The 25,768-nt window shown below is 51.9% G+C and overlaps 10 protein-coding genes across 10 annotated transcripts; 6 read left to right on the forward strand and 4 right to left on the reverse strand.

Annotated features, from left to right (window-relative positions):
• Positions 1 to 13: 13 nt before the first annotated feature.
• On the reverse strand, positions 14 to 343 carry NECHADRAFT_29580 (uncharacterized protein; the record flags this gene model as incomplete). Its single annotated transcript, XM_003049884.2, has 1 exon — positions 14 to 343. A coding segment is annotated over one exon (330 nt), but the record flags the coding sequence as incomplete, so codon positions are not given.
• A 908-nt stretch (positions 344 to 1,251) lies between these two features.
• Positions 1,252 to 3,533, forward strand: NECHADRAFT_74372 (uncharacterized protein; the record flags this gene model as incomplete). Its single annotated transcript, XM_003049659.1, has 3 exons — positions 1,252 to 1,349; positions 1,406 to 2,147; positions 2,499 to 3,533. 3 exons carry the CDS (start codon positions 1,252 to 1,254, stop codon positions 3,531 to 3,533), a joined length of 1,875 nt encoding a protein of 624 aa, XP_003049705.1.
• Positions 3,534 to 6,530: 2,997 nt separating this feature from the next.
• Positions 6,531 to 7,319, forward strand: NECHADRAFT_74373 (uncharacterized protein; the record flags this gene model as incomplete). The annotated part of the gene is made up of 1 exon (XM_003049660.1): positions 6,531 to 7,319. The coding sequence occupies one exon, from the start codon at positions 6,531 to 6,533 to the stop codon at positions 7,317 to 7,319; it is 789 nt and encodes a 262-aa protein (XP_003049706.1).
• Positions 7,320 to 8,247: 928 nt separating this feature from the next.
• NECHADRAFT_89859 (uncharacterized protein) lies at positions 8,248 to 9,514 on the forward strand (the record flags this gene model as incomplete). Its single annotated transcript, XM_003049661.1, has 4 exons — positions 8,248 to 8,353; positions 8,410 to 8,700; positions 8,773 to 8,888; positions 8,945 to 9,514. 4 exons carry the CDS (start codon positions 8,248 to 8,250, stop codon positions 9,512 to 9,514), a joined length of 1,083 nt encoding a protein of 360 aa, XP_003049707.1.
• A 199-nt stretch (positions 9,515 to 9,713) lies between these two features.
• NECHADRAFT_29776 (uncharacterized protein) lies at positions 9,714 to 10,758 on the reverse strand (the record flags this gene model as incomplete). Its single annotated transcript, XM_003049885.1, has 2 exons — positions 9,714 to 10,405; positions 10,509 to 10,758. The coding sequence occupies 2 exons, from the start codon at positions 10,756 to 10,758 to the stop codon at positions 9,714 to 9,716; spliced, it is 942 nt and encodes a 313-aa protein (XP_003049931.1).
• A 900-nt stretch (positions 10,759 to 11,658) lies between these two features.
• NECHADRAFT_29731 (uncharacterized protein) lies at positions 11,659 to 13,437 on the forward strand (the record flags this gene model as incomplete). Its single annotated transcript, XM_003049662.1, has 1 exon — positions 11,659 to 13,437. One exon carries the CDS (start codon positions 11,659 to 11,661, stop codon positions 13,435 to 13,437), a length of 1,779 nt encoding a protein of 592 aa, XP_003049708.1.
• Positions 13,438 to 14,448: 1,011 nt separating this feature from the next.
• On the forward strand, positions 14,449 to 16,683 carry NECHADRAFT_74375 (uncharacterized protein; the record flags this gene model as incomplete). The annotated part of the gene is made up of 1 exon (XM_003049663.1): positions 14,449 to 16,683. The coding sequence occupies one exon, from the start codon at positions 14,449 to 14,451 to the stop codon at positions 16,681 to 16,683; it is 2,235 nt and encodes a 744-aa protein (XP_003049709.1).
• A 1,025-nt stretch (positions 16,684 to 17,708) lies between these two features.
• NECHADRAFT_8874 (uncharacterized protein) lies at positions 17,709 to 18,083 on the forward strand (the record flags this gene model as incomplete). The annotated part of the gene is made up of 1 exon (XM_003049664.1): positions 17,709 to 18,083. A coding segment is annotated over one exon (375 nt), but the record flags the coding sequence as incomplete, so codon positions are not given.
• Positions 18,084 to 18,335: 252 nt separating this feature from the next.
• NECHADRAFT_29814 (uncharacterized protein) lies at positions 18,336 to 19,391 on the reverse strand (the record flags this gene model as incomplete). The annotated part of the gene is made up of 3 exons (XM_003049886.1): positions 18,336 to 18,633; positions 18,686 to 19,079; positions 19,133 to 19,391. 3 exons carry the CDS (start codon positions 19,389 to 19,391, stop codon positions 18,336 to 18,338), a joined length of 951 nt encoding a protein of 316 aa, XP_003049932.1.
• A 2,895-nt stretch (positions 19,392 to 22,286) lies between these two features.
• Positions 22,287 to 24,080, reverse strand: NECHADRAFT_29961 (uncharacterized protein; the record flags this gene model as incomplete). Its single annotated transcript, XM_003049887.1, has 1 exon — positions 22,287 to 24,080. The coding sequence occupies one exon, from the start codon at positions 24,078 to 24,080 to the stop codon at positions 22,287 to 22,289; it is 1,794 nt and encodes a 597-aa protein (XP_003049933.1).
• Positions 24,081 to 25,768: the final 1,688 nt, after the last annotated feature.

Consider the following 25,768-nt stretch of genomic DNA (forward strand, 5'->3'; position numbering starts at 1 on the left):
GCATTGATTGGCTTTACTCCATCTTGCCACCAGTGAACTCCTCAGCGATCCTCTTCTGTCGCTTAACGGAGCGGTCGTACTCGGATTCATACACGTCCATAATCTTGGTGGAAGCTCCCGTCGTGGTCTCCAACATGTTGGCGATAGACGTGGGCTTGCCATGTATGTCCCAGACGTTCTCTGAGCTGCCGAATCGGCCATAGGCAGTGCCCTGCTTCTTGAAGAAGTCCGCATCAAAGACTCGCTCGATTTCCGCCTTGAGCTCGGTCTCGGTGACGATAAAGTTGGAGGCATTGATGTAGAGCTCCATCAGTGCATCGCGGCGAACCCCTCGCTTAGAAGCCTCAGTGGCCCAAACCTTGCGACGCCCTTGCTCGGCGCGTTCGAAACGGTTAGGGTCGGGGTAGGTCTTGGTGTCCAGCACAGATTCCAGAACGGTGCTGCGAGTGAGGCGGTCGTCCTCTCGCTCCGCTGCCTTGGCGGCGGCGTTGTGCTCTCTGAACTTCTGGCTCACACGAGCATTACGGACGGCGTCACGGCGATTCCTTCGTACCCAGAGCTCCTTCAAACCCAGCTCCAAGTTGTCACGACGGGTACTGGCCATCTTTTGCTTCCATTCTTGGGTCTCGTTCTTGGGTGGTTGCGGGTTGGAGGGCTTAGGAACGGTCTGCTTGATGTAGTCGGCTCGAACCTTGCGGTCACCCTCCATGCGGGGAAAGACCTCGCGGGGGACAGGTAGGTGTCCTCGAACGCGGGGAGGCTTCTTCTCGTCGGATTGGGGAGGTGTAGGAAGGCGAATGTAGGATGGAGACTCGGGAGGGACTTGGTTCTGGAGAGCGGCGGCTGTCGAAAAGCCCCGCGAGGCCACGAAGAGCTGGCGAGCGGCAGCCCTCGGGCACGAGGTCGTGAGGTGGAACGACATGACTGGAGAAGTCCACGCCAATTTCAGCGCAGAATGGCGACTTTGGGGATCGCAATTGGCGTATTGAACCGTCGTCAGAGCCAATTCTGCACGAATCTGCGCCAGACAGAAAATCGAAGTCGGATCAAATTTACCGGATTATCTTGATCCGGCGGACGACCCCCCTGTCCGCAGGCATTTTTAGCGGCCCCGCTGCCAACCACCGCTGAGGGAGGTAGTGGGGCCTTTTCTACTGCTCAAGAAAAAAAGTTCTGGAGATAAATTTCTGGACCGCCCAACTTTTTCCTTTGCCTTCCTCGTCGCCAGTACCTCGACCAATTTTCTTCATCATGGGTACTGGAAAGAAGGAGGCCACCCGGCGTGAGCGCCAGGGAAAGACTGGCGATGGCCTCGGAAATGTCAGGACCAAGGGCGAGAACTTCTATCGGTAAGAACGCTGTCGCCAACGCTTGCTGTCCATTCTTGCTGACCCAGGTGCCACAGCGATGCGAAGAAGGTCAAGCACCTGAACATGTACAAGGAGGGCAAGGCGCAGAGGAATGCCGAGGGAAAGATTGTCAAGGCTGCGTCGTTCCAGTCGCGCGACATCCCCAACGCCCGAATCGAGCCGAACCGCAAGTGGTTTACCAACACCCGAGTCGTCTCCCAGGATACCCTCAAGGCGTTCCGAGAGGCCATGGAGGAGAAGGCCAACGACCCGTACCAGGTCCTGCTCAAGTCCAACAAGCTGCCCATGAGCCTGATCCGCGATGGCAAGGACACCACCAACGGCATCAAGCAGCACAAGGCCAAGATGACTGTCGAGACATCTCCGTTCGCAGACGTCTTTGGACCTAAGGCGCAGAGGAAGCGAGTCAAGCTCAGCGTTAGCAACTTGGATGACCTGGCGGGTGACACTGAGAAGAGTATGGACACCTACCAGGAGCGACTCGAGCAGCAGAGACTACTTAGCGGTGCCTCTGGAGACGCGGAGAACGTTGGCCTCGATGACAAGCCACTCACGATGGCGATCGAGCCTGTGTTTGACAAGGGTCAGAGCAAGCGAATCTGGAACGAACTGTACAAGGTCATCGACTCTTCAGATGTGGTTATCCATGTTCTCGACGCCAGAGATCCTGTGGGAACACGGTGTCGCAGTATTGAGAAGTATCTCAAGGAGGAAGCCCCTCACAAGCACTTGATCTTTGTCTTGAACAAGTGCGACCTGGTTCCTACCAGTGTTGCGGTAAGTTTTGCTACTCATTTCTTTTCTTTTCTCTTCCATTCCTCTCCCTCCTCGCACCCCAATGTTCTTTGTCAGGATTCATTCCTTTATTTACCATGGAACGTGTCTGTTAAAACATTGGGAGAATATACACCATTCTCGACTGTCGACAACGTTTTGTTGTTCGGCTGATGTGTGCCGTTTTGGTTACCGTCGTGAGAAGGGTCCCGTGTCCGATTGAGTTGAAGCCTGCCTATGCCATATCCAATTACTGGGGCATCGATTTCAGGTTTCTTAGTGATGACACAAACATTTCTTCATCTTGTTTCTGTATTGCTATACATATTGGGTACGAATGCTAATTCGAACCAGGCCGGCTGGGTTCGCAGTCTATCCAAGGAGTACCCTACTTTGGCTTTCCACGCGAGCATCACCAACTCGTTTGGTAAGGGCTCGCTCATCCAACTTCTCCGACAATTCTCTTCCCTGCACTCGGACCGAAAACAGATCTCTGTTGGTTTGATTGGTGGCCCCAACACTGGAAAGTCCTCCATCATCAACACTCTCCTCAAGAAGAAGGTTTGCAATGTTGCACCTATTCCCGGAGAGACCAAGGTCTGGCAGTACGTCAGTTTGATGAAGCGCATCTACCTGATCGACTGTCCCGGTATTGTTCCTCCTTCCAGCACCGACTCTCCTACCGACCTGGTACTTCGAGGTGTGGTGCGTGTCGAGAAGGTGGAACATCCCGAGCAGTACATCCAGCCCCTCTTGAACAGAGTCAAGCAGCACCATATGGAGAAGACATATGAGCTAAAGGGCTGGACAAACTCGACTGAGTTCCTGGAGCTTCTGGCCCGCAAGGCAGGTCGACTCCTCCGTGGAGGCGAACCTGATCTGGATGGAGTTGCCAAGATGGTTCTGAATGACTTCATGCGAGGCAAGATTCCCTGGTTCACTCCTGCGCCAAAGTCCGAAGGTGAAACCGAGGACAAGGTTGGAGGGCGAGAGGGCAGACTGGGCGAGATGCCTCGCAAGCGAAAGCAGGATGACTCGGCTGAGGACGAGGATGCCTCTGCCGAGGCACAGCTGCAACAGGAGCTGGATGCCGCTCTCGAGAAGGCCGAGGAGCAAGGATCAGATGAGTCTGATTCGGAGTTTGAAGGATTTGGAAGTGACACTGAAGACGCGCGGTCAAGGAAGCCGTCTTTCGGAGATGCTTTGGACGACGAGAGCGAAGGAGAGAGCGCCTCAGACGATGTGATATCGGTGGGCGGCTCGGAAGAAGAAGAGGAGGCGGAGGAAGAAGTGGAAGAGGAAGAGGAAGAAGAAAAGGCCCCTGCGCCAACAGTCAAAAGTAAAAAGAAGGGAAAAGGCAGTCGACCTAACAAACGTCAAAGGACATGATCGGCCTGGAGTCGGTCAACCTCTCTACCTTCATCCGAGAGAGTTGCTCGCGCCTTTCTCGACACCTTAATGATACCCACGTTAATGCTTCTACACACTTGTCTCGGTCCACCATGCGAAGTAGTTTCCCGATTCTCTCACGATTCACAGGTCTCTCATATGCTTTCTCCTCGGTTCAGTTTCTTGATTCCGCCAATCAGTTGGGCTATTATCCTTGCGGCCAACGCCCCGCCCGTTGGTCCAGCCTTCTTGCCTGCCACCGTGAACAACTCACTTCAGGCATCGATTGACATGAGTTGTCCAAGAAGAGTAGTCTTGTTTTACACATGAGAAGTTTTGTTTCTCCTTAGACGACTATCTTGACCGAAATCAATATGGCGACCCTAGACGAACTCCAACTGCAGGACGACGGGGCGACACTTACACAGCCGAGCAGGGAGCCTGCGATCACGAGATCGGACATCACTCTGGGCGAGATGCCCATAGAGATTCTCCGTGATATTGTTGACTACCTTTTTTTGCCTTTCGTGCTGGACTGTCGTCCTTGGGATAGCGAGTACGAAGACGAGTACCGCACTAGGCCATGGGCCATCACGCCGCATATCTCGGATGTTTGGGGAGACATCTCACGCTTAGCACGGGCTTCCCGTCGACTGCACGATACCATCACGCCCTATCTTTACGGGCTGGACGCCAGGTACAACGGAGCTTCTGCTCTTCTCATATCTACAAAGAGAAATATCCCGTCTGCCGTCGCCAAGTCTTTAGAGGCTGGAGCTGATGTGGATGCCATTGATACAACGGAACCTACCTGTGAAAAGGCACAGCCACGACCAAGACGATACCAGCCACCAGATCCGGAAGAGCAGAAATGGGAGCATGAACCTATCACCCTGACAGCACTTCACTGGGCAGCCCTTCGAGGTCATGAACAAGTTGTCGATCTGCTTCTTGACTGGGGCGCTGACGTTGGACACTCTGGGCAGACTTGTGTCGGGATCAATGCTTCATCGCCAATTGACTTTACCTGCAAGTCATTTATTCGCGCCATGATTCAAATTAAGTGCCGATCTACTGGGAAAGCATACGCCAGCTGTAGTCTTTATCTCGAGTACAACACGGATGCCTTGTACTTCGCGCTTCTAGAGTCTCGCAGCGAATCACAACAAGCCAAGTCAGCGGCCCGAGCTGCAATTGCAAAACGGCTCATTCAGGCTGGCTCATCTCTTATCACGCATACTGGGGTTGGGCTTCATGCATTGCACCAAGCGTGTGCGGACTGGAACCCTGAGGTTGTCGAATGGCTCCTGGATGAGGTTGGTGTTGATCCAAATGTCCCTAATGCGATGGACAACACACCTCTTCACCATGTTGCTATGTGGCGCGATTATCCAGCAACTCTTGACCCTGGACCGGTAATTCGACTGCTTGTAGAGCGAGGAGCCGATATTAACGCAAGGAATGCCGATGATGATACACCACTTCAGGCTTGTTTTCGAAGGAAGAGCCGTTATAGCCAAGCAGCGTACTGGGTCACTATTGAGCTCATCAAAGGAGGAGCGTGCTTGCCTGATGCCATCTCTGGGTATAAGAAGAGGCCCTACTTTGAGCGGGACGAGATGGGTCGGGTGCTGCAAGAAGCTAGAGCTAGGGGCCTCGCAAAGAAGTTGGATGAGCCTGAGGACCTAGAGGAGAGGAAAGAAAGGGCATTCAAGATGGCCAATCACTGGGTCTACAGCCGGGCGAATTTTGGCAAGTCGGTTTCTGAAGAGGTGGCTGCTTGGAGTCAAGCACAGTGGCGGCGGTATTGGATAGATACGACAATGGGATGGCATTGTCATGATCCTAGATGTAGGGACTATGGTGAAGAGCCGGTTGATCTTGAAGTCTTGTAAATAAGAAGTGAATTGAGATGAGAAGGGTAAGTTGAGCTCTCTAGATCGCAGACGTTCATTGTCTTCTCGAAACGAAAGCATTTTAAAAACGACTCTAGACGTGAATATTCGAGGCATCCTTGCATATCTTATTTGTCTTATACAGCACTCCGGCCACATCGTAACGACTTCTTCACCCAATTAAGATGCTCAAGAGGTTCCGAGTAGTATATTCTTTCGCTTCTGTTCTACGCCTGTGTGACAAGGCAACGAACTGGTCTGAACCCACCAATCTTGGAGATATGTGATAACAGCCATGGTAACAGAACATGAGCCTCAACACCATCATACATCACCGCCACATGCGGAAATAGCAAAAATAGATGATGAGACCTCCCACCCTGGAGTGAGGCACAGCAGAAGTTGCCCTGGAGGGCAAAAGAATAAACAGCTGCCCCCACACAGGATTGAACTATGGACCTTTGCATTACAAGTGCAACGCTCTACCACTGAGCTATAAGGGCTGTTGTTGGAGGGCGGGCTTCTATGACGCACCATGAGCTACCCGGGAGGAAATGCCCTAGATGGCAAAAAATTAAATCGTTGCCCCCACACAGGATTGAACTATGGACCTTTGCATTACAAGTGCAACGCTCTACCACTGAGCTATAAGGGCAGCTGTTATTGAAGTGGCGACTCCAGATTGAGGCCTATAGACGCAACGCGGGGCATTGCCATCTCCCTCTAGCATATCTTCGACCTCTTAATTCGCTTCAAGTCGCGTCGGAATAAACAAGAATTTCCACTGATGTGTATCTTACTTTCCTAGACCCGAAACTCGTCTCACAAGTTGAAGAAAGGACGTGCGTTGGTTCCGCCGTAGGCCTGATGTATTCTCTCTTCCACCGGAATGGTCCCACCGGAGACATCACGCACTTACACCGCGGGGTGTTGATGCGCCATCATGTACCTCTCATGCAGCTTCGACCAAGAAAAGTTGGAGTATTTGTGAAATATGATTGCCTATATAAAGGATCATGGTCTTTCTATCAGGCCTCTATCATATTCCCTGGTCGTCTATACTCAAAACAACATCGATTCTTGATCACATCCCCCAACAAACATGACCGCTACCAACGAAATCACAGTCACCTTGCGTCAGCTGGCCAAGATGATTGACCACTCTCTGCTGCACCCCACCATGACCGACGCCGACATCCTCAGCGGTCTTGCCATCGCCAAGAAGTATAACGTGGCCACCGCCTGCGTGAAGCCATACCTCATTCCCCTTGCAAAGAAGGAGCTCGAAGGCTCTGAAGTTCTCGTCTGCCCTGTCATCGGCTTTCCCCACGGAAACAGCACCACTGAGGTCAAGGTCTTTGAGGCCGATGCCGCAGCGGCTGCTGGCGGGAAGGAGATTGACATGGTCATCAACATTGGCAAGGCTCTTGGAGGTGACTGGGAATATGTGGCCGACGAGATTCGGCAGATCAATGACGCTGTCGTTAAGCACGGCGCCATTCTCAAGGTCATTTTCGAAAACGACTACCTCGAAGAGAACCACATCGTCAAACTTTGCGAGATCTGTTCTGACATTGGTGTTGGGTTCGTCAAGACTTCGACTGGCTACGGTTTTGTGAAACAGCCAAACGGCCTGTACTCGTACAAGGGCGCCACGGTACCTCACCTGAAGCTCATGCGGGAAAGCTCGAAGCCTGAAGTTCAGGTCAAGGCTGCTGGAGGAGTGAGAACATTGGATGATTTGCTGCACGTCATGTCGCTTGGCGTGACGCGGATTGGAGCTACGGCTACCGTTGCCATCATGGAGGACGCTGTTAAGAGAGGAATCACGGATGAGCCTACCACTGTCAAGTTCAAGCCGATTGACAGCGGCTCTGCTGGTGGATATTAGGTGGATTTAGTAAAGATGGAGGGAAAAACTATGGCGGTTGTGTGCATTAGGAGGAATAAAAATATCTCGAAATAAAACTTGTTAGGCACCATCTTGATTTTATGTCTTTGTTTCCTGATTATGGAAATCAATACATTTGTCCTTCTACAACTCTCTGCCTTGATAAAATCCTCTCATTTTTGCCTTTCGATGATCATAGGACATAGGCAAGCATGGAAAAAGTTAGATGTAAATAAAGGGAAGGCAACGAACATAAGAATTGATGTTAAACAAAACAAGGCGCTTAGCAGGTATTTGACCTTACAACGATGCTTTAATAAACGGCCGATACAGGTCACGAGTCGGCTCGCGGCAGTTTTGGTTGGCATTAAGTGTTATTGGTCGCTAGATATGATTGCCATGAAATAGGCTCTGCGGCTTCCAACAAGCATTGACGCAGCAAAGGCCTCTATAGTTACTATTCGGAGAGTTTAAGCTAAATTTATGGCGGAACTGATCGTCTGTCCCCTCTATGAGTCATGTAGACTGCCGTGTTTTACATCCTTTGAGAACCACCAACTTCTGTGATACTACCTTAAGATGTAGCGTACCGTTGAAACGACTATACAATCTCACTACATATACCGATGATAGTGCAGACTACTCGTTGTAGAGGAAATATTCAATGCTATTATCCACTGATTCGAAAGCCAGAGGAGCAAAGTCCCCTGAATCGACTAGTTGGGCGAAAGTTACCGCCGGAGGCCCTTCCACCGGATACCCTTCAGTGAGATACCCCGCCTCATGCATATAAACTATCGGCCGTTGAGACTAATTGGTCATGAATCGAGTGCGATTAAGGTATAAAAGGACATGGAAGTATCAAGGTGCGAAATGAGTAGAGACTCTCCCCACACTATTACTGTTCTACCCTACGACCCCTAACGACATGGACCAAGTTGATCCTCTTCCACTCACTTGTAAAGCAGGGGTTGTGGTACGACATGGACCTGACTTCAAAGTAGAAATTCAATACGTGCCTGTCCCCGAGCCCGGTAAGTCGTCCAATGACACTTCAGATGTATACTGGCATAATGTAAACTGAACATAGGCTCGGACGAGATTCTGATCCGACTCAACGCCACTGGTATATGTTATAGCGATATACACTACATGCTGGAGGATTTGCCACTGCCAAGAATGAGAGACTACGGGGTTCGATCCCCAGGGCACGAGGGCGCAGGCGTAGTTGTCAAGGTTGGTGTTCTCGTCAGGAACTGGAAACCCGGTGACCGCGCCGGAGTGAAACCAACTTGGAACACGTGCATGTCTTGCCAGCTCTGCTGGTCAGGGCTCGAATGCCACTGTGCTGAGGCTGTGCCTACTGGCCTCAAGGTTTCAGGTAAGTTCTCGGCTACGAGAAATAAGTTTCCGCTATTCGCTACCAGTGGTTAATACCAACTGTCCTATGTAGGAACTTACCAGCAGTATATCTTGAGCCCAGCTAGATACGCTTCTAAAATCCCGGACGGGGTAGACGACTTCTCGGCTGGTCCCATCATGTGCAGCGGATCAACTATGCATCGATCTGTATGTTGTCAAGATCACTTGATCCATTACAACCGAATCTACACTAACATATTCAGCTTGTAGAGTCTCAACTTCGACCTGGAGATTGGGCCGCATTTCTTGGAGCTGGTGGAGGCGTAGGCCACATGGGCGTACAGCTTGCCAAGGCAATGGGCCTTCGAGTGATCGGTATCGACGCTGGCGAGAAGAAACGCAAAATGTGCATGGATCTTGGCTGCGAAGAGTTTGTTGACTTTGCCGATACAGAGGACATCCCTGAAGAGATCAAACGCATCACCTCTGGGAAAGGAGTTGACGGGGTGTTTGTCACGGCATCATCACCAAAGTCGTATGCAATGGCTACCAAGATGGCCTGCATCGGTGGGAAGATCATGTGTGTTGGGATGCCCCCTTCTGGGACTGCCTTTGCTGGCGATGATCCCATGTTTCTGATGCTCCGCAACCTCAAAGTCATTGGAACACTCACTGGATCCATGAAGGACACTGAAGATGCGCTGGAGTTTGCTGCACGGGGTTTATTGAAACCCGTATATGAGCTGTTTGGCATTGATCGCTTACCGGAGGCTGTTGACTTATTGAGACAAGGAAAGGTTGCGGGCCGGTGCGTGATTGACTTCAACACCTAACCAGCCGCACATAAGGGATCTCCTACATGGGTATATACATGTAATGCTTAAGTTGCAGTGTCGTTCATTCCAATGAAATTGATCAGCGGGTCCAAAAGAGCAGCTGCATTGTACTGACTCCTAACATTGTGTTCTTTGTTATAGTTGAAGCCCGGCCCTTGATAGGATAACTGAGCGAATAGATAGTACTGGCCCCCTCTTATCGTCCACTGTACCCAAGAAGCTCACAGAGTGTCTTCCAAGCATCCTCGACATCTTGAGGTATGTCCACATGGACGATGGAACCTTTACCATTTGGTCCGTATCCATTCTCGTCGTCACGCATTCGTGGGATTTCGCCGACAAGTAGAGACATGAATCGATCCATACTCCAGAGGCCCGCCTTCCAGCCGTCCCCCATACCCAAGTCGGCAAAATCCAAATACGGCAAGAGGCTGTTGGTGTCTCCTACTGAAGCTTCTTTGGCAATCACTTTCGGTACGAGTGTTGGCCAGCTGCTGAATATTGGAGGCCCTTCGACCACGTCGGCGTATACCTGCTCGAATGCAGCTACTGTGCGCCTACACATAGTAGGGTCCTGAGCAACTACTATCGATCTTGGCGACCTGAACCCGTGAGCATCTAAAAGCTCTCTCGTTTTCTGGGCATTGAGGGCGCAATTCGTTGAAGCGTCTTCTACAAGAACGGTCAGGCCTTGCCGCTGTGTATCTCCTGACCCCGAGCCGTTGCTGCTAATTTGTAGGTCGAAAAACTTCTCCCCGATTGCTTGCAAGATGCGGCCTTCTGGCTGTCCCCGTACTTGTTCGGCAAGAGTGTTGTATTGCGGGTGACGGAGGACAGCGTCGTGCATCAGCTGGGTTGAATGACCAATCCCACCGCAAAGAACAAGAACTATGGATTCTTGATTTGGTGGAGATGTGCCTATTCATAAAGTTAGATTTATTCTATATTATTGTAGTTGTAGGGAATCTGGATGGTGAGAAAGTCTACAGACCAGTCGTTTTGGTTAGTTCCGCCACCGCAGACATGACAGTCTCTGCAGTAGATAGTACTGCGGATGCGCACAGAACTATGACGCTTGCAGAATGTGAAGTACCTGTAGCATTCTGATTGTGTTTAGTCGCGGATGGCTGAAAGAGGGCGTGCTTGAGATCCGAAAGTGTCCGAATTTGTTCTTGGGCAACAAATGCCGAGATGGTATTGGCAGCTTCGGCGGCCAGCACTGCTTCTTCAAAGGAAGGCATCATGATTCAGCATGAGAGTGAGTCGGACAATGGAGTTTGATGCTGTAAAAGTTCAGATACAAACGAGGTGGTGGAGCAAACACATTCACGCACGAAGCGGAGCGGCCGAAAACGGAATCGCGTGTGACCGCAAGTACCAAAAATGGAAATCGGTTCCGGTGGAACAACCTTAACTTGACTTCTTCCCGACCCGGTGGCATTCTTCATCTGGCTTCCTGAATTACTTGCATTGTCTTATCATTCCGTTTCATTTGATTGTTATCGGAAGAAACACGAGGTTGATCCCAGGCATGAGAGGAAAAGTCCCCAGCGCGTGTGAGAGGTGTCGCAAACAGAAGCTCAAGGTGAGCATCCTCCTTTTCCCTCCTTGTTACACCAAAAACCATGACTAAGACAAGACTCAGTGCGATGTTGAACGTCCGTGTACCCTGTGCGTGCGGTCCAACGTAGAATGCATCACGCCCCCGGTCGAAAGATGGAGAGTCCACCATCCACAGAAGGAAACCCCCTCCACCCGTGGAGAGCCAGCAGCCAAACGACGCCGGCTCCGTCGGACGAGAGATGGGTCTTCTGCGCCGGCATCTCAACCAGTAGGGGAAGGACCTGCCAGCCCTGAAGTCATCAGTTCGAGCCCAACCAGAGCTCCTGACGATTCTACTGGAGACGCTCCCTGGAATGCAAGTTCCACAATCACACTTGTTGAGGAAGTACGACTTGAAGATGATCAAGGTCCATGTTGACGCTATTGCTAAGACTGATTTGTAGGCATTCCATCATCATGAAGCACCCTCACCCGAGGAGGCAGAGACATCTGCTTTCCTGGCAAGCACATGGGCTCACCCGAGACCCAGAGTGTCAGGGCAGCGACAACCGCAGGGAGCACCCAGTCCGTTGCAGCGAATGCTCTCTCAGCACCTCCAGAATACTCGACGCCGCCAAGTGCCAAGATCGCCCATCTCCATTGCCACAGAGCAAGAACTGTTGATGCTGCTGCCCGATTTGGAAGTGGCAAAGACACTGGTCGAAAATTACTTCGATCGGATACACTGGTTCATGCTGGTCTTTCATCAACGTGATTTTAGGAACAAGTTCAAAAATCTATACGGCCCTGGCCCACGTCCTTCTAACGAGGCTAGCCAAACCAACGGCCGTGTTGGTTACCTTGCTGTACTTTTGGCTGTCTTTGCAACCAGCTTGCAATACACCAACGTTGAACAGAAGCACCTCCTCCTCTCGCACGGCATCGACGTCGAGGCACTCACAAACAAGATATTGGTAGGCCTCAAACTCAGATTTCTCGACATAATATCATTGGGCTCTTTGGAGGTTGTCCAGATGTGTATCCTGCTGGGCAGCTACTACCTCTATCATGGAGAGCCCGAGATGGCATGGCCGCTGTGCGGCTCCGGTTTGCGCATAGCTCAAGCACTTAACCTCCATCGCAGGGTCCCAAACGACAAATCCGATGACGAGTCTCTTCGGAAGATGATTGAAGATCGAAAACGTGCCTGGTGGGCCATATACGAGATTGAAACTTTCTGTTCGATGCTATACGGCTTTCCTTCGAGTATATCCGACCGCGATTGCGACGTCGCTCCGCTTAACCCGTACGACGAATACTCGGGCTCCATGTCAGAGGAGCAATACGCGACGAAACCAAACCTTTTGTTCTTCAAATGCGCCATGTCGAAACTGTCCGCGATTGTCAAGTCAGCATTGGACGATCTCTACGGGACTCGTTGTAACGGGGAGCGGCAAGGCCCGAGCCAGGCCGCCCGTTTGAAGAGTCTCGTCAACAAGGTGGCATCTCTAAACTCAAGACTACTTAGATGGAACGATACTCTATCCCCGAAACTCAAGTATGACGAGTTGGCTGGCCAATCATTGACTAGTGATCAAGTGGCTGGCCGTTCAACTCAATCCGAGGTGGAGTTTGAGGAACACCTTTTCAGACTCCAAGCACTTTCGCTCAAGCTGGCATACGAAAATGCAAGGATTCTCGTCCACAGACCTTTATTATCCTTCAAAATGCGCCGACCCCCCCCTGAAGCCCGAGAAGACACTCCTGGTTGCCAAGACCCCTTCCAGCTTGCAATGCATACTTGCCGAGACGCCGCGCTACAAATATCCCAGGTCGGATCAACCACATACCTGCGCGAAGCCTCTGAAACATACGCCATTGCGTTTGTCTCGTTGCATCTTCTCACCGCTGGCGTGACCCTGTGCATATCAATATCGCTCGACCCATTGAGCTTGAAAGCGTACGAATCGAGGATGGGGATTCGAAGACTGATGCAAATACAAGCTTTGTTGAAAGATAAATCTATTCTTGCTGCCCAGGGACTCGACATAACAACAAGACTGATGTCTCTAGTCATGGCTAAGGAAGTCGACGCCATGTTCGAAGTTGGTCCAGGGGGCCAAACAACAGGCAAACGGTCCACAGATTACGAAAGAGGAGAGGCCTCCACGGGAATTTCCATAGAACGATCCTCTGATCATGCCCCAGCGCAGGTACCAGTGGAAATATCAGCTGCTGCTGAAGGAGACCTTTCCGAGTTATCACACATCGATCTGCCCAGCGAAACAATCAATGGGACATTCGATGACCAACTCGTCGAATTTTGCGAGAATACATTCATGACAGAGGCAGTTTTAGAATATGAGCAAGGTACGTAGTATTTCAGTCGGGAAACAAGGATACCCCTATTCACTGACCGTTTGGACAGCCATAACAAACCCATTGAGTATAGCCAACCCGAACGAAGAGCCAGTGTTCTTTGATAATCAACAAGACACCTTCTTAGGAGGTACTTCGCTCGGTCAGGAGCAAGGTTGGATCTGGGGTTGGAATTTCCTGGATTAGGGCTTGATAGGCGTTCTTGCCCACGTGATTGGGCATGTGAATCTCACGGTTGATGTTTGTTGGGGGAAAGACGAGCCGTCAGGCTCGTGACATGTCCACCCTCTGCCACGCTCTTTGCGCAGCAACCCGCCACAGAGATAGATGACCCCAAGAAGGTTTACACGCCCGTGATTTGGGTGATGACTCCTTCCAGGCACCCGCGATCCATCCTTTGCTTTGAAATTGAAGGGCTCACGGATTCCTGGGCAGGGACCAGGCCTGCTCTCCCCAGTGGTTTGATTCCAGGGCTACAATGCCTTGACAGTCGAGGGGCTTTCGATAGAGATACAGGACGATACTATTCAAGTGATGGCATCTAGTGTTGTGCTCTTTGCGAGATGCCGTCCTCGCCTCCCAAACTCAACTGGAGGAGTCACCGGCGGTTTAGTAACTAAGGTTCAGCAACAACCTGACCATGTCTATCAAAATAACCCGGGTTCTGATTAGATATGAGAGGGAGTTCAAGCTCACGGGTGTGCAAATTTCCTGCTATAAAAGGCCGAGTGCCCGCCAGCAGTCTGGCCAGTTCTGCACTGCCCGCCAGTTGTCAAGGCTCCGTTCCTCCCCTAGCAACTGACATGCTCAGAGTTTCCTACCCTCACGATACATAGCAACGAACGAACACAAAACATCAAAACTTTGATGGGAAGCAGAACAAGAATCAGTATTGAATCTTGCTTTGTTTACCCATCTCGGGTTCGTTCGTTTATCCTCTTTGCTACATTCGCTATCCTCTCTTCCACTCCGTCTTTTCTATCCTGCATAATCATCACAGCAATAGCAACATGGATTTTCCTTCAGTGATGCATTCAGCGGTAGCGGACCAGTACCAGGCTGATGAAACTCGCCATGGACCGTCTCCGGCTTCATTTTTCACGGGTCCGGCTGCTCGTCAGATCCAGAATCCCCAGCATATTTTCATGAATTATCCTGAGCCGGTTCCCTTGGTAAGGAACAGATTCCCTAGTCCCAAGGAAAAGATTCTAACAGCTTCGAAGCAGAGACCCGGGTCGGCTTTCCAACCCTTTCGGGCGAGAGATGGGTGCCCAGACATCGACCTGCTCGCACTCCAGCCCGCGCCTCAGGCGTCGACTCACGGGATGTATCCTACTTCGAACAATTACTTCCAAGCGGGGACGCAGGAGCCGAACTATGCGTATGATATGCATAGATTTCCTACCGGCGCAGGGTTCAACGGCTATCCTCAACCGTCTCCCAACGCCTGGTACTCCCAGCCCTTGCCGAACGTTGCTGGAGCCGCCTTTCAAGGAATGTCAGCTGGCCAAGCCTCTCATCAGGTTTCTCCTCAGTATCCCCAGGCCTATGGCAGCATTGAAGGGACCGCTTCGATGGAGATGCTAGGAAACCAGACCCCTCAACCCTCTGTTCATACCAACGGGGCTGCTCCTTGGGGAACCTTCGTTGACCAAACTCCTCACGGGGGTTATCACCCCTCTGCCAACCTTTTTTTGGCCACTCCTCAGCAGTCGCTAGTCAGCCAGTCCTTTGTTAACACCACTGGGACTGCTCCCCAGGCCCTTCAGTCCTCTGTCGATATTACCAGCGTCGCTTCTGGGGGGACACTAGTTGGCCAGACTCCTTGCCAGAGCTATTACCTCTCCAACAACACCGCCTCGGCCGCTCCTCAGGAGTCAGCAGTCAATCAACTCTCTCAGCCCTCTGTTAATATCACAAAGGTTGCACTTCGAGGGAGGTCAGTTAACCAGGCCGCTCGCAAGCGCTCTCCCCAGGTCCCTCCTCAGGCGCTTCAGTCTTCTGTCAATGCCACAGGAGCTGCTTCTCAGGGAACACGAGGTAATCAGACTCCTCCTGGGAGTCACCAACCCTTTGTCAACACTGCTGCGACTGGCCTTCAGAAGTCACCAGACTGTCAGCCCTCTAAGCCCCCTACTGAAAACACAGGGGCTGCTCATTGCGAAACGCTTGGTAGCCAGAGTTCTCATGAGAGTCATCAGTCCGTTACCGACAGGGCGGTCGCTACTCTTATGCAGATACTCGACAACCAGAACTCTCAACATTCTGTTAGCGCCACCGGGACTGCCCCCCAGGAGAAGTCAGTCAGCCAGACCTCTCTTGGGAGCCAGCAACCCTCTACGAACGTTGCCGTAACTGCTCCCCAAAAGTCGCCAGTCCATCAGACATCTCAACTCTCCGTTGACACCACCGAGGCCGCTACCCAGGGGGAGCCAGTCAGCCAGGCATTTCATGGCAGCCATCAGCCATCTACCAACACCGCAGTGACTACACCAGTCAGTCAGCTCTTTCAACCCCCCGCTGTCATCACCGGGGCTGCTCATCAGAGGAGATCAGTTCGCCGCAATGGCCTTGAGGTACACAGCAGGATACATGGCAGTCAAGTCAATGGCGTCAGGAAGTCAACCTCCACCAGGCCTGCATCCTATCCCCCAACACCCCCAGCTGAGGACATGCTTAAGAATGGTGGATGCACCAGCTGGGAGGCCGACATGGCCCGTCACCTCCATAAGAGAAACGTGATGGGCCTCTACAAGGTTGGAGATTCTCTGTGCGACGTGCACGCCGCCTCTGGTGACTTGGTCAAGCTCGCTAAGCGTGATATTACACCTGACGGGGAGCACTTCTGGTGCCACACCATGCTAGGGCAGCGTATTCGCCCCATTGACACAGAGTATCTCAATGGCAAGATGGTTTGCTTGAGCAACGGTGCCTTTGTAGGGATGGAGGATTCGCAGGGGAATATGATTGTTCCTAAGTGGCAATTCGCTGACCCTGTGGACCTGGAGAGCAACTCCAATGAGCTGAAGGATCAGAGCGACTTCAATGAGCTGATCAACTTCGATGAGTTGATTGATCAGAGCAAGTTTAATGAGCCGAAGAATCAGAGCAAGCCGAAGCTGTCAAAGAATCAGATTGAGTTCAGGAGGCTGCAGGAGGTGCTGAAGAAGAGAGGTGCTGCATTCAAGAGGGAGACAGAGACGATCCAAGGACTCAAACCTGGCTGTGATCCGATGTGGTTCTAATTCGACAACCCGTTTCAGGAATCCAACCGTGGACGAGATATCGCAGAATATTGCACAGAGAGCATAATCAGCGCTGGAGGGATTCAAGTGTGTTGGAAAGGAGGGTCTTTGATACTCTTCATCGGTCAGTATACGAGGTTAAAATTGTAAGACTGGGTCTTGTAAAAATAGGGATGTATTGGAGTATGGGTATGATGGAAGGATACCAGGAGTATACGATGTTTTGGACGATGGAAGGGGGGGCAAGGAGCACGGAGTCTCTTGGATGAGGCAAGGCTCGTTTCGAGCGGGCTTTCAGGCCACAAGCGTCACCAGCGACGTATTGTCTCTTGTTGTAATATTCGATTATGTTCTGTTTTTTTCAGTCAGGTTTGTTTTCAGTGTTAGATAGTTGTAAAAGCAAGTAGGTAGAATCAAAGCCAATTGATGGCAGCACTTGTTCCACTGGTGACTTGATTCGCTTTCGTTCTTTGACGAACTGTGGCAGTTGTCTATGGTGAGGTACTTCTTTGTGTTTGTGAGGCTTATATTGAGACAGAGTAGTTTATTAGAATTCTTTTCTTTCATTTTAATGAAATAATTGATCGGACTATGCTTTTGTCGTGCTCCGGTCTTGATGATGGTAGGTTGAAGTTGTGACACCGGAAGAATTGCGCGCCGACATGGATAACATCATCAAAAAAAGTCCAGGTCGTCACCACTTTTACTAGCAACCGCAGCTTCAATTCGACCCCAAACCGCTTGTGCGCCTGTACTACTAACGCTTCTTCCTCTTCTCTTGTTCCTAATCTTTAATATTTACGCATAGAACACAATGGGCGCGTCTTCCTCCAAGGTTGCCCGCAGCGCACCGCGGAAATACCCTGCTCGAACTCCCGGAGCTGCTGTCCCTCAAGGACCTCCTCGCCCCAAGCCCGTAGCGAAGCCAAAGTCAAAGACATTGGGTGATGGCACCAAGGATGAGGGTAATTTACTAATATGTGCCGTGTTTCACTGCTTGCGCTGACTCGCATTTGCTAGCTCTCCGTGCTGATTCCATGGATCCCGATTTCCCGACTGGCGACTTCTCGCGCCGTCTTCAGCAGATGGGTATTGCTCAGCCGAATCCGACATACTCTCCCTCGTCTACCGCCTCGTCGCAGCTTGGCCCTCAAGCTCCCCTAGGACCATCGTTCGCCCCAAGCCGAAGCAACCCGACCCTCGTCGCCCTCGAAGCCCGACAGCGACTGCAGGACGAAGCGGAAGAGGATTTCGCAGCGATCGGCCGCGGCGTCGACGGAAGGCGGTTCCTCGACATGAGGACTGTGGTGGATGCTACGAAGCTGCGCGACCGTGGTGTCCCTGACAAGGACATTGAGTCGAGGCTCAGGATACAACCGGGGCTTCTGGGGAGGCTCGGTCCGCAGGGCATAATATCACACGTCACGAGTCCCAACTAAAGGGCAAGACTCAATACGAGTTATAAAGTCGTTGTTCTTCTACCTGCTATTATGGCCAAAGGAGTGACGCAACGAGTATCACGACTGTACAAAAACCTTTTCTCCTCGCTCCCAAAAAAATATTTCAGATACCCAAAAATGTTGACATCCAACCTGGCTATGCGCGAGCGTGCTTTTGTCCCCCCCTATTCTCCCACAGATGCTGTCCAGCTCTTACCAAGCAGCGTGACCGCCGTCGATGCGGAGATCGGCGCCAGTCATGAAGGTGCTTGCATCACTGAGGAGGAAGACCGCGGCGCCGCGGTACTCGTTCGGCATGCTGATGCGGCCAAGCATGTTCTCCTCAGCCCACTTGGTCTTGCGCTCGGGGTAGACGTCAAAGAGGTTCTGGAGCATCTGGGTCAGGATGTAGCCGGGGGAGAGGGTGTTGACGCGGATGCCGTATTGGCCCCATTCAGCAGCGAGATTGCGGCCGAGCTGTACCACAGCAGCCTTGGATGGGTTGTACACCCTAGTAAATGCGTGAGCGGGTGAGTACTTGGCAGTTGATGCGTTTTACTTACGGCGCTATCATGCCCTTGTTGGCAATGGTGCCGCTCATACTGGCGATCAAGCAGATGCTGCCTGGTTGCTTAAGGCGGACCATCTGGCGGGCAGCTGCTTGCGCTGTCATGAATGCGCCGGTGAAGTTGATGCTCATCATGTTGTCGGCATCCTCGGCCGTGTACTCGAGTGCTGGCGTCTCTTGGTTGATACCTGCGGCAGCAATGAGACCATCCAAGCGGCCAGTGGTGTCGGCGATGCCCTCAAAGATGCGGTTGAGCTCGGGAACGTTTCTCACGTCGGACTGGTGGTATGTCAGGGAGGTGCCAAGCTCCTCCTGTGCCCGTTTGGCGACTCTGGAGAAGCCAGTGGAGGGGTCGTTGGCGGGCGAGGGCAACCTATCAATGGCATGGACTGACAGACAGTTAGTGACGTGTGGTACAATGCGCCATGCTATAGAATCTTACCTGTTGCACCCGCCTCGAGTAGGGCCTCGGTTTGAACCAGACCTAGACCTCGCGCACCGCCCGAGACGACAATGACCTTATCGCGGAGGCTGAACTCGGGCAGGAGGTGAGCCTGGCCAAGAGCAGCGTTGCGTTGGGGAGTGGTGTTGTGAAAGGCGCGGACGGCGACAGGAGCGTACCGAGCTGTCCGGAGTGGCAGAACTTGTCTGGGCAGAGGCTGGCGGGCCAGCGACCTCAGGACGGGAGCGAACTTGGACATTGTGTGTCGGGATGAGGTTGTGAGGATGGTGGGAGCTTGGATTGTCGTTCAATTGAGCTGACGGTTTCTTTTCGACTCTACCTCGACATGAGCGGGAGGTCGGGCCCTTTTGTACAGAAGCTCAAGAGCCCATGAGCCATACCCGTCATGGCCATGAGCTTCCCCTCGTCGGGACACACCCTCGAGTCCTCATGGTTTCTTAGACCGGATTGAGATTTCCCAGTGGCGTTTCGTCACCTTGACCACACCACGAAAGGTGTCACGAGGGAGTATCTCTGCTCTGTGATGGAGGGGCAAAGCAAAGAGCCGTGGACACAGAGAGGAGCGACTCTGCGAGCGAGGGTGTGTGAGAGTTTGCGCCTCTGCCTAGCATGGCAGGGAGAGAGGGAAGCACGAGCAGCTGCTGCTGTGTGAGAGGCGTGCGCGCGGGAAAGGGTCAAGCACTAGGACGATATTGACGATGCCGAACGAGGCTCGGATTTCCTTCAACAGTTAACTCAGGTCCTAGCCGAGCTACGATCGACGTCAGCCACCCTTGACGCCCCCGCGTCTTGGCCCTAACCTTGTGTATCCCCGGGGGGGTGTTGCCTTTTGCCGGAGTTCGACGAGCCTGGTTGAACATCGTCTGCTGCTTCGTTGGAAAACCCCATGACCAGATGCTAGAATCCGAATGCTTACAAAGGAGCAGTCCTTGTCGCAACGAGCCGATCAGTCCCATGGGCGAGGGCGCTATTGATTGATTGTCTTCTGGGTGTGTTGTGTGGGGAAGGTCAAGCGGAATCTACTCCGGCAATGGTAGGTACCTTTATCCCCAGCTTCCCCATCAAGCCGCAGAGAGCTTTCTCCAATAACGAGACTCGGCCTCTCCCAATTCTTCTCTTTCCTCTCCCCGTGGCTCTAGATCTAACATTAGCATGGGCCGGGATGTCGAGTTTGGGGTAGTGGCGCGTCGGTTAGCGTTTGAGCCATTGCAGTCAAGTCATTTCGCTATATCAGTCTACCTACGCTTGGAAAAGCACTTCGGGTCACATTATCGCGAACGCAATCTTAGCACACACATGGACTCTAGAAAGATAGCAGGCCGGCTTGGGTGACACGACGCTGCTCGTCAGCCTCAGTTTTGTTGAGACAGACTTGTCTTCCCTCCCCCGCACACCCAGTCCAGGCCAAGCTCGCGGACTTCCCCGCCAGAGACATTAGCATTGATACCGGTCCCGCCGCCCACCCTGCCCTAGGACCTTCCATGATAGTTGCATTGGAAAGGATGGAGACTCACATCATGAGATCTGGTAGAAAGAGGAATCCCGTCCCTCGCTCGGCGCCCTCGGGGTGGAGTCTGCCGAGACGTGTTCCTGAAACGGAGATAATCTCGAGGGTGGGATGCAGTGCAGTGTGCTTGCTTGCGCAATCTGGCTCATGAAGCCCAAAGGAACCCAATATGGGCACACCCAGGCTGTTCCATCATCTATGACCAACTCTACATGTAATCTGGAGGTCAGTAGACGGTCATCCAAGCCAGCAATCCCTACGCCAAAACGTCACACCTCTGTTAGAGTAGATCGGGATCGTCTTCCTATCGCATATACATATCCGCAGATGGGAAAGGTAAACGTAGATGTGATGTATTAAAATCAAGCTTGAGATCCATGGGGCGCTCCCGACACGCTGGAAGCTGGGGGCATCCCGGGCAAAGATCGGCAGTGTCAAGGCCGCCCAAGCATCACCATCAGCGTTGAGATCATGCTTCCACTGCAAGAGACGGACACATCTCACGAGGACAGGTGCATATCCCTTTGCAGTGCCGAATATAGCCATCCATTGTTCCATTGGCTACCCAGCTGCATCAAAAGCCTTCACGTGCGGAATACATCCCTGCCCCGCAGATCTCGGGGCCGACGAACGGGCGAGGAGAGTCAGGATGAAAGGGCGACAAGGGACGAGGTTCTAGATGGCAAAGGTGCATCTCCAAAGCCAAAAGAAGCTTCTCTTGCAGCTGAAGAGGCCCGACAGCCATCCCTCAGGCTTTTGTCCGGCTGGCGGGCCGGCACAACATGCCCTTGTTCCATTTTAGGCAATCCCGGGGACGTTGGCTTTCGGATGACATGTCTCAGTGGCCACCGCCCACAAGGTGAAAATACCAAGAGTCTGGAAGCATCCCGCGCTCCTGAGCGCCATCCGCTTGCGGGACGCCTTTGGCGCTCCCTTGTCATGTTTCTCCTTCTCACCCTGCCCCTGGGGCTGTTCATCTTCATGTGAGCAGCAGAATCTGTTTTGATCCACAATCTGTAAGGTCCAGCGGTCAGGAAAGCCATTCATGGGTCCTCAGTTCTTGAACAGACATGGCCGGATACACGTTCCTGGATGAGATGCCGCCTCTGGCAGCAGTTGGTCATGCACGTCGGAGCCGAGCGTCAGCTCATGAGTTAGGCACACTGGATGGATGGACCCTTGACGGATGCCCTCATCTGTAAGTGAATGCCGATGCTGCAGTCCAATCGCCTCGGGCAAGTTAGCCGCCTTGGTATCAATCAGCAACAGTCAGCATGGATGGCACACCCCCAAGGCCAGCATTCGGTTCAGCCGGAATGGGACACTGTAGCAGAAGCTGAGTTATCATGAGAAGCAATCTGTGTACAGCCTCAACGTAAAAAGATGCAGGAACAAATGCACACAGCCTCCTCTTCCTCCTCCCCCAGTTCGCTGTCGAGTCGAGAGCTAATATCCTCTGTATTGACCTTCGATAAGGCCTCAGTTAGCGCCAAATAAGCCGTTGCAATGAAATCATGAAATAGACGCTATAAAGCAGAACAATAAACCGCTGACGCCCTCCTTTTTTAAAGTTGCCTTCTGTTCTCTTCGCTTTACCGTCCGTGCCGTATCCAATCACCTCCCCAGTCAAGTAGCGTCGTTGATCCATTGGGAGACGGTGACCAGGGTAGTGTAGACCATGGCAATGAACCCAACCACCATGAGCACCACATCAAGTGCCTTGACCCAAGCCTTTTCCGCAGCCCCCTTGTAATGCAGATACGCCGGATAGATGTAAACCAGAGGAACACAAGCAAAACTCCCAATCAATGCAACAAACTTGTCCAGATCACTGGCGCCAACGATACTGACGCCAGCGCACACTCCCACAATGAGCGTTCGGAGAGCGTTCTTCTTCCACTTGATCGCAAAGCTCTTCTTTCCTGTTGCCCGCTCGCCAAACACAGACGTCTCGATGATACGAGCCGCCGGGAACAGCTGAACAGGGTCGCCTGCCAGGACTGCCAAGGAGTAGAGAAACTGGACTGCGTTGACGAGGGGCGAGTCCTGAGGAAAGTTGGAGATGACCTGGATCTTGGTGCGCTCGCCAAAGGTGGCGTAGCACATGGCTCCCACTGACGTGAAAATGATGGTGATGATGAACATGACAAGGTAGAGGAGGTTGCTGAACTGCTCAGGCTTCTTCATGCTTGACTGGATCGGAAGGATGAGACCAATTCCTTCAAACGTAAAGATGGCCGAGCCCACTGTCAGTGGAAAGTCAGTAGGGTTGAACAGTCTGACTGTTGGGTCCATGCCATTCCGAGAAAGAGCTGCAACGTCGTAGTACCAGATGTAGACAATGCCGATCAAAATGAATGCATCAGCAAGCAGAGCGACAGGTCCCAGCTTGGAGATGTTTCGGATCAGGGCAAGTGGGATGAGTATGAGCAACTGCAGGGCAATGAGAGTTGGAACACTCAGCATCAGGTTGTGATCGCCTGCAGTAACTGCATCAAGGAAAGCCCAGAGGTTCTCTGCCGTAAAGATGAGTCCAGCGCAGACGAAGCCAAGCTGGGAAATGGCAATCGACGCAAGGATCAGACTTCGAAACCGTGGACCAACAATGGCAGCGCCGAGCTCTCCGTAACCTCCTCCATACTTGTCGCGGCAGTCGAGAAGAAGCCGAAAGCATCCACAATTGACGAGGGACAGAACAATGAGGGTAATTGACGAGAACAGGATACCTCCGTTGCGGAAGGCCTTGGGAAGGAACATGATTCCAGTGCCAATGAAGGCCTTGATGAGCGTGAAAAAAGTCTTGGTCGTTGTTGCATCACCCTTCTTGTGCAATCTCTTAGAGCTCTTTCTGCGACCAAGAAGTGGCCGAAGCTCAGGTGGTTGTTCCACGTCGGCCTCCTCATCTTGATCGTCGATGGCAGATTCGTCTTCACTATCAGCATCCTCGAGATCTTCGCCAGCAAAGCTGCCGTAGAGGTCGAGGAAATCGACAAAATTCTTTGCAACGACAGTGTAACTACTCATTCGCCTCTGTCGTGCTCGAAGTTGTAAGTGGTGTCGTCTGAAGCCACCAGGCTCACGCTGTTCGGGGTATGATAGTTCGTCGGAAGGGCCCAAGCGTGGAGAGGCGTGGTGGGAGAAGGTGTTGGCACGGCGAATCGAGTTTGCACGAGCCTTGATCTTGAACATGTCGCGATGCATGTCGCCTCCCTGCAGAAGAAGGGATGATTCGACGGGGTCTGCTTGGGAGGTTCGGTCGAGGCTGACGGCGGAGGTCGAGGGAACAGGGCCTTCGGATGGGCCCAAAACAACGTCAGGTTCGGCAGAGTAGCCATCTGGGAGATGTCGATCAAGGATGGCAGCCTGCCGCTTGCTAGTCGTGCTCCCCAGGCTGCTCGGGGTTCCATTGAAGTCGGCCATGTTTACGAATTCTCGAGTTGGACGTGGTGGTCAAGGTGACGTAGGTAGACTAAAAGAGCTAGAGCTGCAGCTGTGCTGTAAAGCTCAATGAAGAGTATGTTGATAGGAAAGAGTCCAAGAAAACAATATCATTTAATACCCTCAGCTGCTTCAGCTGCCTTTGAAAGCTTCAGCTACCATCCGTGAGCGGAGGCGAGAATTTGTCGAAAGTATATGGAGAAGAGGAACTGCGAACGGCAGGATCACCAGGTTCGGTCAGTTCTTGGACGACATTCGGGTCGGTGGAATGTCTCTCCTGTGAAGCGGCTAGCTGTTTGAGGCTTGGAATGGTGGGGCGGAAGGCACCACGTGCATCCGAGATTCGAGCAAGTACAAGTACCCGAGACACCCTTCCATTCCACACAATCTTGCACCTGGGAAAAGCGCCGCGAGGTACCGACTACACAACCTCTTGCTGTTCCGAGATCTTGTGGCGCGGTGCAACCGGCATGAACACCCAGCTCGGCAGTTGGCCTTCCTCATTCGACAAAAGCTGAGCTTCCGGGTAAGTGAATGGCTGAGAAGTCTCAGCTCTTGCTGGCCATGCTTTGAATGTCTTGGGCTTCGGAAAGTTTGATCCAAGATTGGCTACAGTGTCTCTCTATTGCATTTATATCCAATTAGCTTCACCCTGCTTTTATAGTCTGCTGCATTTCTTCACAACATCACTTACGGCCACGAAATGACAACTAGTCTGCCATGTAGTTTCGTTTCTTCGTATTCAAAGATTAATTGACCGAGAAACACACTGGCCAAGCACCCTATACATCATTCCCCTGACAGCTTGAGAGTTTTCTCGGCATGTCTCACTCTGCCAAATGCAGTGAGAAGCCATCTCTGTTCCCAACCGGATTTAGAATGTCGACCAAAGTAGCAACCCTCGGCAGTCTGTAGGACAGAGACAATGTCTAGAAGTAAATTTCCGTTGATCGACACCCCGATTCTCGATCATCAATTCACGACATCCCAGCGGCTGTTTCGGCAGGGAGCTCCATATGGTTCATTTATGGATTTTAAGAATAAGACATTGATATCTCAAAACCAAAGCTTCGTAAGACCAAGATTTTGGAGCTGATGTTGTGAGGCCAAGTTGATATAGAAGAGGTCTTATCTTAGTTCATGCAGCACAACCTAGGTTTCGTGCAGAAGTAGATTCAACGAGAAATAAACTGTTCACCCCTGGCACTAAGTTCGATTCCATACCCGTCTTCCTGTTCAGCGGATAGCATCAATGGTCCTTATAGATAGTCGTGCGTGAGCACAAAAAAAGTTAGAGACGAAATGCATTAATCTTGCCACATTGGTCAATATTCGTCTCGTATTCCAAGGCCTTGAATGCAAGCCATGCGCCGAGCGCGAATGCCATCTTTGATGATGAAGGTGGGATAATAACAAAATCCCCTGCTCTTAGTCGTGTCCACCACGGTGCATTGAGAAGGATGCGCTGAAACTTGAATCGTATGTGTCCTTGTTCTTCTTGACGATTTCACTCCCCCCACACAATCAACTCGAAACAGTTTGCGTGAAAACTGTCAATCACCAAGCTGAACTATACCACATTTGTTACAATATGACATCTGCTGTCAATGTCGATAGGATCATCAACTTGCACATTCACGAAGCTAGTCGCGTTGAAGTCTTCACACTCT

The sequence above is a fragment of the Fusarium vanettenii genome (assembly GCF_000151355.1).
Source record: "Fusarium vanettenii 77-13-4 chromosome 1 genomic scaffold NECHAsca_8_chr1_1_0, whole genome shotgun sequence".
NCBI classification, from domain to species: domain Eukaryota; kingdom Fungi; phylum Ascomycota; class Sordariomycetes; order Hypocreales; family Nectriaceae; genus Fusarium; species Fusarium vanettenii.